Source organism: Mytilus trossulus, chromosome 3 (assembly GCF_036588685.1).
Source record: "Mytilus trossulus isolate FHL-02 chromosome 3, PNRI_Mtr1.1.1.hap1, whole genome shotgun sequence".
Taxonomy (NCBI): domain Eukaryota; kingdom Metazoa; phylum Mollusca; class Bivalvia; order Mytilida; family Mytilidae; genus Mytilus; species Mytilus trossulus.
Window position 1 is genome coordinate 81,632,710 of NC_086375.1, and position 13,332 is coordinate 81,646,041.

The 13,332-nt window shown below is 33.4% G+C and overlaps 3 protein-coding genes across 5 annotated transcripts in view; 2 read left to right on the forward strand and 1 right to left on the reverse strand.

Annotated features, from left to right (window-relative positions):
- LOC134712610 (maleylacetoacetate isomerase-like) overlaps window positions 1-10,858 on the forward strand; it is a 37,043-nt gene extending 26,185 nt beyond the window's left edge. For all 3 annotated transcript variants that reach the window (XM_063574334.1, XM_063574336.1, XM_063574335.1), the window contains exon 9: window positions 10,785-10,858. The gene's annotated coding sequence lies outside the window, so the exon portion shown is untranslated. The remainder of the gene's footprint in view (window positions 1-10,784) is intronic.
- The window catches only part of LOC134712608 (maleylacetoacetate isomerase-like), a 270,737-nt gene that overhangs the window by 26,166 nt on the left and 231,239 nt on the right, over window positions 1-13,332 (forward strand). The gene's annotated exons all lie outside the window — the stretch shown is intronic.
- Window positions 5,751-7,451, reverse strand: LOC134711076 (uncharacterized). The gene has a single exon (XM_063571503.1). The coding sequence runs from the start codon at window positions 7,449-7,451 to the stop codon at window positions 5,751-5,753; it is 1,701 nt and encodes a 566-aa protein (XP_063427573.1).

Genomic DNA, 13,332 nt, shown 5'->3' on the forward strand with positions numbered 1-13,332 from the left:
AATTTTTATCTATTTTTCGTGAATCTTAGTTATCTTTTAGAAAAATCTTCTCCTCTGAAACTACTGGGCCAAATAAATCCAAACTTGGCCACAATCATCATTGGGGTATCTAGTTTAAAAAATGTGTGGTGTGACATGATCAACCAACCAACATGGCCGACATGGTTAAAAATAAAACATAGGGGTAAAATGCAGTTTTTGGCTTATTACTCAAAAACCAAAGCATTTAGAGCAATCTGACATCAGGTAAAATTGTTTATCAGATCAAGATCTATCTGCCCTGTAATTTTCAGACAAATCGGACAACCTGTTGTTGGGTTGCTGCCCCTGAATTGGTAATTTTAAGGAAATTTTGCTGTTTTTGGTTATTTTGAATATTATTATAGATAAAGATAAACTGTAAACAGCAATAATGTTTAGCAAAGTAAGCAACATGACCGAAATGGTCAATTGATGACCCCCTAATGAGTTATTGTCCTTTATAGTCAATTTTTAACAATTTTCATAAAATTTGTAAATTTTTATTAACATATTCCACTGAAACTACTGGGCCAAGTTCATTATAGATAAAGATAATTGTAAGCAGCAAGACTGTTAAGTAAATTAAGATGTACAAACACATCACCATCACCAAAACACAATTTTGTCATGAATCAATCTGCTTCCTTTGTTTAATATTCACATAGACCAATGTGAGCGACACAGGCTCTTTAGAGCCTCTAGTTTTGCTATTATCTTGAATACTATTATAGATAGAGATAAACTGTAAACAGCAATAAAGTTCAGCAAAGAAATATATCTTCAAATAAGTTATAATGACTAAAATGGTCAGTTGACCCTTAAGGAGTTATTGCCCTTTATAGTAATTTTTTACCAATTTTTCATATTTTTTTCTAATCTTTTACAAAAATCTTCTCCTCTAAAACTTCTGGTCCAAATTTAACCATACTTGGCCATAATCATCATTGGGGTATCTAGTTTAAAAAATGTGTGTGGTGACCCTGACAACGAACCAAGATGGCGGCCATGGCTAACAATAGTACATGAGGGGGAAATGTAGATTTTGGCTGATATCTCTAAAACCATATCACTTAAATCAAATCTGACAGGGGTTAAATTGTTTATCAGGTCAAGATCTATCTGCCCTGAAATTTTCAGACAAAACAGACAACCTGTTGTTGGGTTACTGTCCCAGAATTAGTAATTTTAAGGAAATATTGCAGTTTTGGGTTATTTTTGCCCTTTATAGTCATTTTTAGCTCACCTGGCCCGAAGGGCCAAGTGAGCTTTTCCCATCACTTTGCGTCCGTCGTCCGTCGTCTGTCGTCGTCGTCGTCCGTCGTCGTCCGTCGTCGTTAACTTTTACAAAAATCTTCTCCTCTGAAACTACTGGGCCAAATCAAACCAAACTTGGCCACAATCATCATTGAGGTATCTAGTTTAAAAAATGTGTGGCGTGACCCGGTCATCCAACCAAGATGGCCGCCACGGCTAAAAATAGAACATAGGGGTAAAATGCAGTTTTTGGCTTATAACTCAAAAACCAAAGCATTTAGAGGAAATCTGACAGGAGTAAAAATGTTTATCAGGTCAAGATCTATCTGCCATGAAATTTTCAGATGAATCGGTTAACCTGTTGTTGGGTTGCTGCCCCTGAATTGGTAATTTTGAGGAAATTTTGCTGTTTTTGGTTATTATCTTGAATATTATTATAGATAGAGATAAACTGTAGACAGTAATAATGTTCAGCAAAGTTAGATTTACAAATAAGTCAACATGACCGAAATGGTCAGTTGACCCCTTTAGGAGTTATTGCCCTTTATAGTCAATTTTTAACCATTTTTCATAAATTTAAGTAATCTTTTACAAAAATCTTCTCCTCTGAAACTACTGAGCCAAATTAATCCAAACTTGGCCACAATCATCTTTGGGGTATCTAGTTTAAAAATTGTGTGGCGTGACCCGGTCAACCAACCAAGATGGCTGCCATGGCTAAAAATAGAACATAGGGGTAAAATGCAGTTTTTGGCTTATAACTCAAAAACCAAAGCATTTTGAGGAAATTTGACATGGGATAAAAATGTTTATCAGGTCAATATCTATCTGCCCTGAAATTTTCAGATGAATTGGACAATCGGTTGTTGGCTTGCTGCCCTCCAATTGGTAATTTTTAAAGAAATTTTGCCGTTTTTGGTTATTATCTTGAATACTATTATAGATAGAGATAAACTGTAAACAGCAATAATGTTCAGCAAAGTAAGATCTACAAATAAGTCAACATGACCTAAATGGTCAATTGACCCCTTAAGGAGTTATTGCCCTTTATAGTCAATTTTTAACAATTTTCATTAATTCGGTAAATTTATGTAAATTTTTACCAAATATTTTTCTCTGTTACTAATGGGCAAGGTTCATTATAGATATATAATTGTAAGAAGCAAGAACGTTCAGAAAAGTAAGAACTTCCAACACATCACCATCACCAAAATACAATTTTGTCATGAATCCATTTGTGTCCTTTAATATGCACATAGACCAAGGTGAGCGACACAGGCTCTTTAGAGCCTCTAGTCTTGAATATTATTATAGATAGAGATAAACTGTAAACAGCAATAATGTTCAGCAAAGTAAGATCTACAAATAAGTCAACATGACCAAAATGGTCAGTTGACCCGTTTAGGAGTTATTGCCCTTTATAGTCAATTTTTAACCATTTTTCGTAAATTAAAGTAATCTTTTACAAAAATCTTCTCCTCTGAAACTACTTGGCCAAATTAATCCAAACTTGGCCACAATCATCTTTGGGGTATCTAGTTTAAAAAATGTGTGGCGTGACCTGGTCAACCAACCAAGATGGCCGCCACCGCTAAAAATAGAACATAGGGGTAAAATGCAGTTTTTGGCTTATAACTCAAAAACCAAAGCATTTTGAGGAAATCTGACATGGGATAAAAATGTTTATCAGGTCAAGAACTATCTGCCCTGAAATTTTCAGATGAATCGGTCAATCGGTTGTTGGGTTGCTGCCCCTGAATTGGTAATTTTGAGGAAATTTTGCTGTTTTTGGTTATTATCTTGAATATTATTATAGATAGAGATAAATTGTAAACAGCAATAATGTTCAGCATAGTAAGATCTACAAATAAGTCAACATGACCAAAATGGTCAGTTGACCCCTTTAGGAGTTATTGCCCTTTATAGTCAATCTTTAACCATTTTTCATAAATCTAAGTAATCTTTTACAAAATCTCCACTGAAACTACTAGGCCACAATCATCTTTGGGGTATCTAGTTTGAAAAATGTGTCCGATGACCTGGCCATTCAACCAAGATGGCCGCCACGGCTAAAAATAGAACATAGGGGTAAAATGCAGTTTTTTGCTTATAACTATGAAACCAAAGCATCTAGAGCAAATCTGACAAGAAGTTAAATTGTTAATCAAGTCAATATCTATCTGCCCTGAATTTTTCAGATGAATTGGACAACTGGTTGTTGGGTTGCTGCCCTCCAATTGGTAATTTTTAAAGAAATTTTGCCGTTTTTGGTTATCTTGAATACTATTATAGATAGCGATAAACTGTAAACAGCAATAATGTTCAGCAAAGTAAGATCTACAAATAAGTCAACATGACCTAAATGGTCAATTGACCCCTTAAGGAGTTATTGCCCTTTATAGTCAATTTTTAACAATTTTCATTAATTTGGTAAATTTATGTACATTTTTTCCAAATATAGTTCTCTGTTACTAATGGGCAAAGTTCATGATAGATATAATTGTATGAAGCAAAATCGTTCAGTAAAGTAAGAACTTCAAACACATCACCATCACCAAAATACAATTTTGTCATGAATCCATTTGTGTCCTTTGTTTAATATGCACATAGACCAAGGTGAGCGACACAGGCTCTTTAGAGCCTCTAGTTTAACAATTTTCATAAATTTTTAGAAAATATTTTCCACTGTAATAACTGAACCAAGTTCATTATAGAAAGAGATAATTGTAGCAACAAGAATGTTCAGTAAAGTAAGATCTACAAACACATCACAATCAATAAAACACAATTTTGTCATGAATGTACCTGTTTCCATTGTTTAATATGCACATAGATCAAGTTGAGTGACACAGGCTCTTGAGAGCCTCAAATTCTTTTTATAAATCTTGTAAAAATGTATAATTATAAGCCATTTGTAAAAGTCTAATAAAATCTTATTTACTTTTTTAATACTTTTTGAGAACTTTAACTGATCAATGATGAAGCTATGAAAAATCAAGGGAGAACATGTTCCCGCCAAAATTCAAATGGCTTATATCTAGAAAACAAGCAAATTGACCCCTAATTTTTTTTTGCTTTTTAGCTCACCTGGCCCGAAGGGCCAAGTGAGCTTTTCCCATCACTTTGCGTCCGGCGTCCGGCGTCCGTCGTCCGTCGTCCGTCGTCTGTCGTCCGTCGTCCGTCGTCGTTAACTTTTAGAAAAATCTTCTCCTCTGAAACTACTGGGCCAAATTGAACCAAACTTGGCCACAATCATCATTGGGGTATCTAGTTTAAAAAATGTGTGGCGTGACCCGGTCAACCAACCAAGATGGCCGCCACGGCTAAAAATAGAACATAGGGGTAAACTGCAGTTTTTGACTTATAACTCAAAAACCAAAGCATTTGGAGGAAATCTGACATGAGGTAAAAATGTTTATCAGGTCAAGATCTATCTGCCCTGAAATTTTCAGATGAATCGGTCAACCCGTTGTTGGGTTGCTGCCCCTGAATTGGTAATTTTGTGGAAATTTTGCAGTTTTTGGTTATTATCTTGAATATTATTATAGATAGAGATAAACCGTAAACAGCAATAATGTTTAGTAAAGTAGGATTTACAAATAAGTCAACATGACCGAAATGGTCAGTTGACCCGTTTAGGAGTTATTGCCCTTTATAGTCAATTTTTAACCATTTTTCGTAAATCTTAGTTATCTTTTACAAAAATCTTCTCCTCTGAAACTACTGGGCCAAATTAATCCAGACTTGGCAATCATCATCTTTGGGGTATCTTATTTTAAAAATGTGTCCGGTGACCCGACTATCAAATCAAGATGGCCGCCACAGCTAAAAATAGAACATAGGGGTAAAATGCAGTTTTTGGCTTATAACTCAAAAACCAAAGCATTTAGAGCAAATCCAACACGGGGTAAAATCATTAATCAGATCAAGATCTATCTGCCCTATAATTTTCAGATGAATCTGACAACCCATTGTTGGGTTGCTGCCCCTGAATCGGTAATTTTAAGGAAATTTTGCTGTTTTTGGTTATTATCTTAAATTTTATTATAGATAGAGATAAACTGTAAACAGCAATTATGTTCAGCAAAGTAAGATTTACAAATAAGTCAACATGACCGAAATTGTCAATTGACCCCTAAGGAGTTATTGTCCTTTATAGTCAATTTTTAACAATTTTCATAAAATTTGTAAATTTTTATTAACATTTTCCACTGAAACTACTGGGCCAAGTTCATTATAGATAGAGATAAATGTAAGCAGCAAGACTAGTAAAGTAAGATTTACAAACACATCACCATCACCAAAACACAATTTTGTCATGAATCCATCTGCTTCCTTTGTTTAATATTCACATAGACCAAGGTGAGCGACACAGGCTCTTTGGAGCCTCTAGTTTGATTCTTCAATTAGTCCCCTATCAATATATACTAGTGCTTTGTAAAACTATTCATTTTGAAACTGAGCAGCAAAAGTCCTCAAGTAAGTTTAACACGTATTATCTTGGCCTTTCTAATTTTGTCTTCCTCCCATGTGTCACAGCCAATCCATAAAACTTCATTATTGTCAATATCAAAACTGAAAGGTAACTCTATACCTAAGACTTTTACATCACAACATACAATAACCTTTCCAGCAGGATTTGTTACGTGTATTGCATGATTGATTTGGTCAGAAATTAAAATCATTGCTGTAGAGGTTATTGACACATCTCTTGGGTAAAACTTAACCTGATCAGAAATGATTCTATTACATCCATTGTAGGTCCAATGGAGTTGTCCCCCATAATTAAACATTACTACCCTCCCCTCTCGTTTCTTGTCTGTATTATCTACAACTACTATCCTATCTTTTAAACTATTGATTCTATAAGGACATGTTAACAGTCTTTGATTGTCTGTGTCATATTCAATAGTATGTTGTATGTCACCATTCTGGTTCATAATCACAACTTTTCTGTGACTGTCTTTTGCAATTCGAAATATATCAAGAGTATATTCCACTAAACCTACTATTATCTTTTTGTTTTTAGTTACATGAACACTTGCAGTTTTTAATGGAGAAAATGACTTAAATGTGGTAAATTGTCCATCTTTGGTACATAGTGTAAGACCACTTTGTCCTGTTGCCACAAGTATTTCATTATCGGTAAATTTTGCCATATCGTTAACCTCTATCAGAATTTCTGTTTCTACTTTGATATAATTAGTTTCAAAGTTTATTTTTTGTATTTTTGAACTATTGAGGCTTCCTACAAATGCTGTTTTGTCACTGCAGAATACTATATTTGTCACATTTTCAAGATCACTGTGATAAGTGTTTATAAGTTCCAAGTCCAGAGTTGTATAAATGTCGCCTAACACTGACTGACTTCCTTTTTTCACTTCCATATTTGTGGGAATAAACTTTGTTTTATTTTCTTTTATTTTTTTAACTGAATAATGTGACAATGACTTTTCTAAAGTTTTACTTGTAGAGAAAATGTCAATGGCTTGATGAGACTGCAGAGCTTGGTATAGATTTTTCTTCTTGGTCTTTATCTTCTCTTCATTTTTTGTGATGGCTGAAAGTTCTCTTTTTATGATATTTTCAGTTGGCTTCCATTTTGCTTCAAGTTCTTGTAAGAGGTCTTTAGCATGTTTTGAAATAACGTCTTTCATTTTTTTCTCCGTTTGCAGAATTAAATCCCTTGTTTCTTGGAAATTGTTATCACCATCAGAAAGCTTTTTTTGCAACTGTTTCTTTTCATTACTAATGAATTTTAGATTGGCTTCAAACTGTTTGATTAGTTCCTCCATTTCAAAGATTATTTCTTTGTACTCTTCATCAAGGTCTTTATAGTCATGCAATTTATGAGTCTCTATTAAGCATTTGGAACAAGAAGGCTCTTTGCAATCTTTACAAAAGACAAAGCACTTTTGTTTGTCATGAATTTTACATACCATGTTTTCAAGGTCAACTTTCCGCACTGAAGTGGCAAAATCTGCCATTTCAAAATCTTTTACATTTATAATTTCATGTTCCATAGATGCCTTGATTTTACTATGTATCTTTGAACAGCACCGCTGACATAAAAATAGTTCACAGTTTATACACTTCCACTTAATGTCTGGTGATTCTTCACAGAACTGACACATAGCTGGAGTCTGTGCTTTTCCTATTGACTGAGAAAACGCCATTGTTGTATGTTTTCAGTGATTACGGGTGATTTAAAAATATATTTTTCTTCGTCATTATAAGATAACGTTTGCAGGTATATTGACAACAAGGTCAAACAATACATTGAAACTTGAGTTTTTATCATGTAAATATTTAAAGGACTGATAAGAATAAAAGTGTACTAAACCATTGAAAAATTTAAGATTAATAACTGCTAACGAAAGATTTATAATGAAAAGGGGGTCTAGATATCCGGACATATATTGGTTATTGCCATCACTTGTAAGGATGACTATTCATCAATGTAAGTGGTCCACCAAATTAAATGGTCAGCATGGCTGAAAATAGAACTACAGGGTGAATCTGCTGAGATGTCAACTGGTCCCTTTTATGAGTAATTGTCATTAAAAGATGGCTTTTAAAATCAAAATGTTTCATGCTTTGTTGGTCTTTGCCTAATTAATATAAAACCAACTACACAAATATTTTTTGTGTTATAATTGCCCTATGTTCTTTATCTTGAAAATGTAAAAGGCCAAGTGAGCTTTTCTCATCACTTGGCGTCAGGTGTTGGTCGTCCATTGTCATCGTCCGTCGTCGTCTTCCAAACTTGGCCACAATCATCATTGGGGTATCTAGTTTAAAAAATGTGTCCAATGACTCATCCAACCAACCAAGATGGCTGCTATGTCTAAAAATAGAACATAGGGGTAAAATGTAGATGTTGGCTTATTACTCTCAAACCGAAGCATTTAAAGCAAATTGGACAAGGGATTAAATTGTATATCAAGTCAAGAAATAGCTGCCTTGAAATTTTCAGACAAATTGGGCAATTGTTGGGTTGCTGTCCCTGAATTTGTCAATTTTAAGGAAATTTTGCCATTTTCGGTTTATATCTTGACTATTATTATAGATAGATATAAACTGAAAACAGCAATAATGTTTGAACAGCAAAGTAAGATCTACAAATAAGTCAATATGACCAAAATGGTCAGTTGACCCCTCAAGGAATTATTGCCCTTTATAGTAATTTGTGTAATCTTCTCTGAAAGTACTGGGCCAAATTTAACCATACTTGGCCACAATCATCATTGAGGTATCTAGTTTTAAAATGTGTACCGTGACCCAGCCCACCAACCAAGATGGCCACCATGGCTAAAAATAGAACATAGGGGTAAAATGAAGATTTTGGCTTATAACTCTGAAACAATTTAGAGCAAATTGGACAATGGGTTAAATTGTTTATCAAGTAAGATCGATCCAACCTTAAATTGTATCTGCTTACCCTTCCAGAGCACCTGAGATCACCCCTAGTTTTTGGTGGGGTTTGTGTTTTGTTTTTTTTAGTTTTCTATGATGTGTCATTTGTACTATCACAAGCAGATACATTATGCACATTGAAATATACACATTTTGTATTTTTTTATCATTTCTAAAGGGTCATATTGAGGCTAATGAACTATTAATTTCATTGTTGATTATACATGAAATTTTATTCAAATATTATTTTCAATGTCAATACAAATGGGGTGGATTACGTGTGTGTGTATTTTTTCATTACATAGCATTTTTCAGATTCTTCTCTGCTGTCTATAAGGTTTCTTACACATTTTTTTAAATCTCCAATGTTTACTTCAAGAAATATTATTAACTGTAAAATCAAAAGCAGCATAAAATGAAAATAAAATGAACATGAGTTCCATGCACTATGTTGTAATGGTTTAAGGGATCAAGTACTATAATTTCTTAATAAACACTGAACCCTCTCTGAACCAGAAAATTTGCATTAAATTGAAAAAGCTTATTTTGATCCATGAAGTAATATGTTTTTGATGATTTATTGGGAATATGTGATATTGTCCTTCACTTTATTACAGTTATATACTAGAAAATGTCATTTTGAAATGTCTATAATACCTTTTTTTCTTATTCAAAGGAGTAGGTTCAAAAAGACCCATTTTTGCCCCAAAATTTAGCAGTCTTACAAAAGTATGAAAATGTAATCTTTTTGCTATTTACTGGACAGTAGAATGCTCCTGCTACCTAAATATGGACTTTTTTGGACAATAAAATGCTCATATATCGAGTACTAGCATCATTAAGTCATGCTAAATTACTGAAATCTAGTTTCCGTCTAAAATGAAAGTGGCCCCATTCGTGTTCATTCATAATATTGAAATGTAAGTAGTATTTGATGATAATTCATAACATATATAAAGGTTGAGGATGAACCTTCATTTCTGACAAAAAACATCTGAAAAGTGACGTTTTTTGGCATATTTAATATTAAAAAGAAGATGTGGTATGATTGCCAATGAGACAGCTATCCACAAAAGACCAAAATGACAAAAACATTAACAACTATAGGTCACTGTACATCCTTCAACAATGAGCAAAGCCCATACCGCATAGTCAGCTATAAAAGACCCGTATAAGACAATGTAAAACAATTCAAATAAGAAAACTAACGGCTTCATTTATGTAAAAAAATGAATGAAAAACAAATATGTAAGACATAAACAAATGACAACCACTGAATTACAGGCTCCTGACTTGGGACAGGCACATACATAAATAATGTGGCTGGGTTAAACATGCTAGCGGGATCCCAAACCTCCCCCTAACCTGGGACAGTGGTATATTAAGCTTGAATTGGAGCATTTTTAATGACAAAATCAGTTAAAATCTTGTACACAAACTAATTGAATCAATTTTAATAGACACTTAGGTGTTAAACAAGTGTTCCAAATCTTTCGTTCAACAAACCCGAAATTTGAGGCCAAAATCAGCCATTACCAGACCTACTCCTTTTCTGTAAAAAAATCCGAACTATTTCACAGCTGCTTTCGAAAAAACCTGGACAATAACAAAAACTGAATTATTTGGTTAAATGCAAGGAAAGTGTGCGACTTTGTTGATCAAAACTTGCGTAATATTCAATATAAGATGGGAAGTAATGTAAAAAACTATTATAATTAAGAAATAGCAGTTATATGAACTAAATGCATGTTTTATCACTCGAAAAAGCCCGAAATTACACTCGAAAAAAACCGGACAGAATCACTCGAAAAACCAGGATCCTAGCCAGACACCGAATTGTGTCCATTTTTGCCAAACTGTTCAGGGTTTGGTTCTCTGGTCGTATCCAGCTGTGACTGGCGAAGCAATTTATCGTTTTTTATATGTAACATTTTTGTTCATGAATAAGACAGTTGGTTTTCTTGTTTACATTTCTGACTGGGCCTTTTATAACTTACTATGCAGTATGTGTTTTGCAGTGTATTGCACATTGTTTATAATACTTTAATAACTATATTCACCAGCTTCAACAGACATTCAATTTTATTTTTCAGCATCAGATATAATGGGAGAAAACTACAACTAGCCTTATACATGTTTGATGGACAGCTGGACACTGCTCAGACATTTTATTACATAAACAAGTTTTATGGCAGCTATATAGTGATATTGACAAGGAATCTCAGCTTTCTTTTTGTTTATACTTATATACCCAAAATTACAACTAGCCTTATACATGTTTGATGGACAGCTGGACACTGCTCAGACATTTTATTACATGTACTAGTGTTATGGCAGCTATATAGTGATATTGACTAGGAATCTCAGCTTTCTTTTTGTTTATACTTATATACCCAAAATTACAACTAGCCTTATACATGTTTGATGGACAGCTGGACACTACTCAGACATTTTTATTACATGTACTAGTTTTATAGCAGCTATATAGTGATATTGACTAGGAATCTCAGCTTTCTTTTTGTTTATACTTATATACCCAAAATTACAACTAGCCTTATACATGTTTGATGGACAGCTGGACACTGCTCAGACATTTTATAACATGTACTAGTGTTATGGCAGCTATATAGTGATATTGACTAGGAATCTCAGCTTTCTTTTTGTTTATACTTATATACCCAAAATTACAACTAGCCTTATACATGTTTGATGGACAGCTGGACACTACTCAGACATTTTTATTACATGTACCAGTTTTATGGCAGCTATATAGTAATATTGACTAGGAATCTCAGCTTTTTTTTTGTTTATACTTATATAACCAAAATCATGGCTTAAAATAAATGCTTTTGTCTGGGAATTTATTTTAATCATTTATTTTGGGCACACACAGTTTTTTTATTGTACTTATATACCCAAAATCATGGCTTATAAGAATTGCCATTTTCTGGGAATTTATTTTTATCATGTATATGCTGAAATGCAGTTTAAACCTATAGATATTGAATTTAAGAGTGTGTTATGATCATAAGAAAACAATATCTACTTGACTATTTACAGCATTAATGGAATGAGGCACAAAATGGGGAAATAATTAGGTAATCCTTGACTGATTGGAATTTTTTAGCAAATTAGAACAAGTTTACATGTTATTTAATCAACAAAGCTGCAGTTTACAGTAAGAACTAATATGATTCTTTCTTCAATGTAAGTTTGCTATCAAATATGATCTGATCAACTGTTATAAAAAATAAAGAAATGTAATGATGCTTGTCCAATTAATTCAAGAATTAGTTTCATTGTCAATGTGGTCATTGTAAATTAAAAATTTATTATTGATGTATGACTTCATTTCTTAGCATTTCATTTATGAGCTAGTTTAAGTGATGTAAGGACAGTTTTTTTTTCTTAATTTGGGAGATATTAAACTAGAGGATCTTAAGAGCCTATGTCCCTAACCTTGTTCTATGTGCATATTAAACAAAGGACACAGATGGATTCATGACAAAATTGTGTTTTGGTGATGGTGATGTGTTTGTAGATCTTACTTGACTGAACATTCCTTCTACTCACAATTTTTTCTATCTATTATAAACTTGGCCCTCTAGTTACATTAACCAAGAAAACTAAACATTTTTCAATGAACCATAAAAATGAGGTAAAGGTCAGATGAACCATGCCACAGCCAGGCAGACATGTTCAGCTAATAATTCTTCCAAACAATAAATATAGTTCACCTTTTGCTTATAAATTAAGAAAAACTGACCAAAACACAAAGACTTAACACTTAGCAATGGACTGTAAAATGAGGTCAAGGTCAAATAAAACCTGCGTGACTGACAAATAGATCATAAAATATTTCCATACACCAAATATGGTTGACCTGTTGCATATAGTATTAGAAAAATAGACCAAAACTCAAAAACTTAACTTTGACCACTGAACCATGAAAATGAGGTCAAGGTCAGATGACACCTGTCAGCTAGTCAAGTACATCTTACAATCATTCCATACCCCAAATATAGAAGACCTATTGCCATACCTGTCAACCTATGAAACCTTCAAAGAGGGAGATCTCCCCCTCAGCCTGAGGGGAGATTTTGCACGAACATCATTTTCAAGTGAAGTATATGGCCTGTTTATTTATTCATCTACAAAATACATATAAGGGTCACTAGATATCTTTTATTTCTTTTTTAAATATGATTATAACCTATACAGAGTATTGTATGTTTATTTCCTTTCTCATTATCTTTGTCATTATGATGATTTGCATCCAATCAGCACAGTTTAAATTTATGTATGTCCCATGCATTCAACCATAATGGTTTTAAAATGGTTTACAATATGTATGCACAATCACATTAATTTTTAACTTCAAATGCAAGTTTTTAACGACATTTTTTTGAAAATCTTTATTACTAACGACCTTGACAGGCAATACAGCCCTAGCACTGTCGGTAAAGAGTTTCCATACTTTTAAATGTTTAATACTGCATTTACTTGCGCCTGTTCCAAGTCAGGCACCTGTTATTCAGTGGTTTTCGTTTGTTGTTTGTGTTCAAAGTTTTTCTCGTTTTTGTAGGTTTTTAGGTCAGTAGGTTTTGGGCAAAGTGTATTACAAAAATGTATATTGCAAGA

Coding starts and splice junctions, on each gene's coding strand:
- LOC134711076 (XM_063571503.1), bottom strand. CDS start 7,451: ATGGCGTTTTCTCAGTCAATAGGAAAAGCACAGACTCCAGCTATGTGT.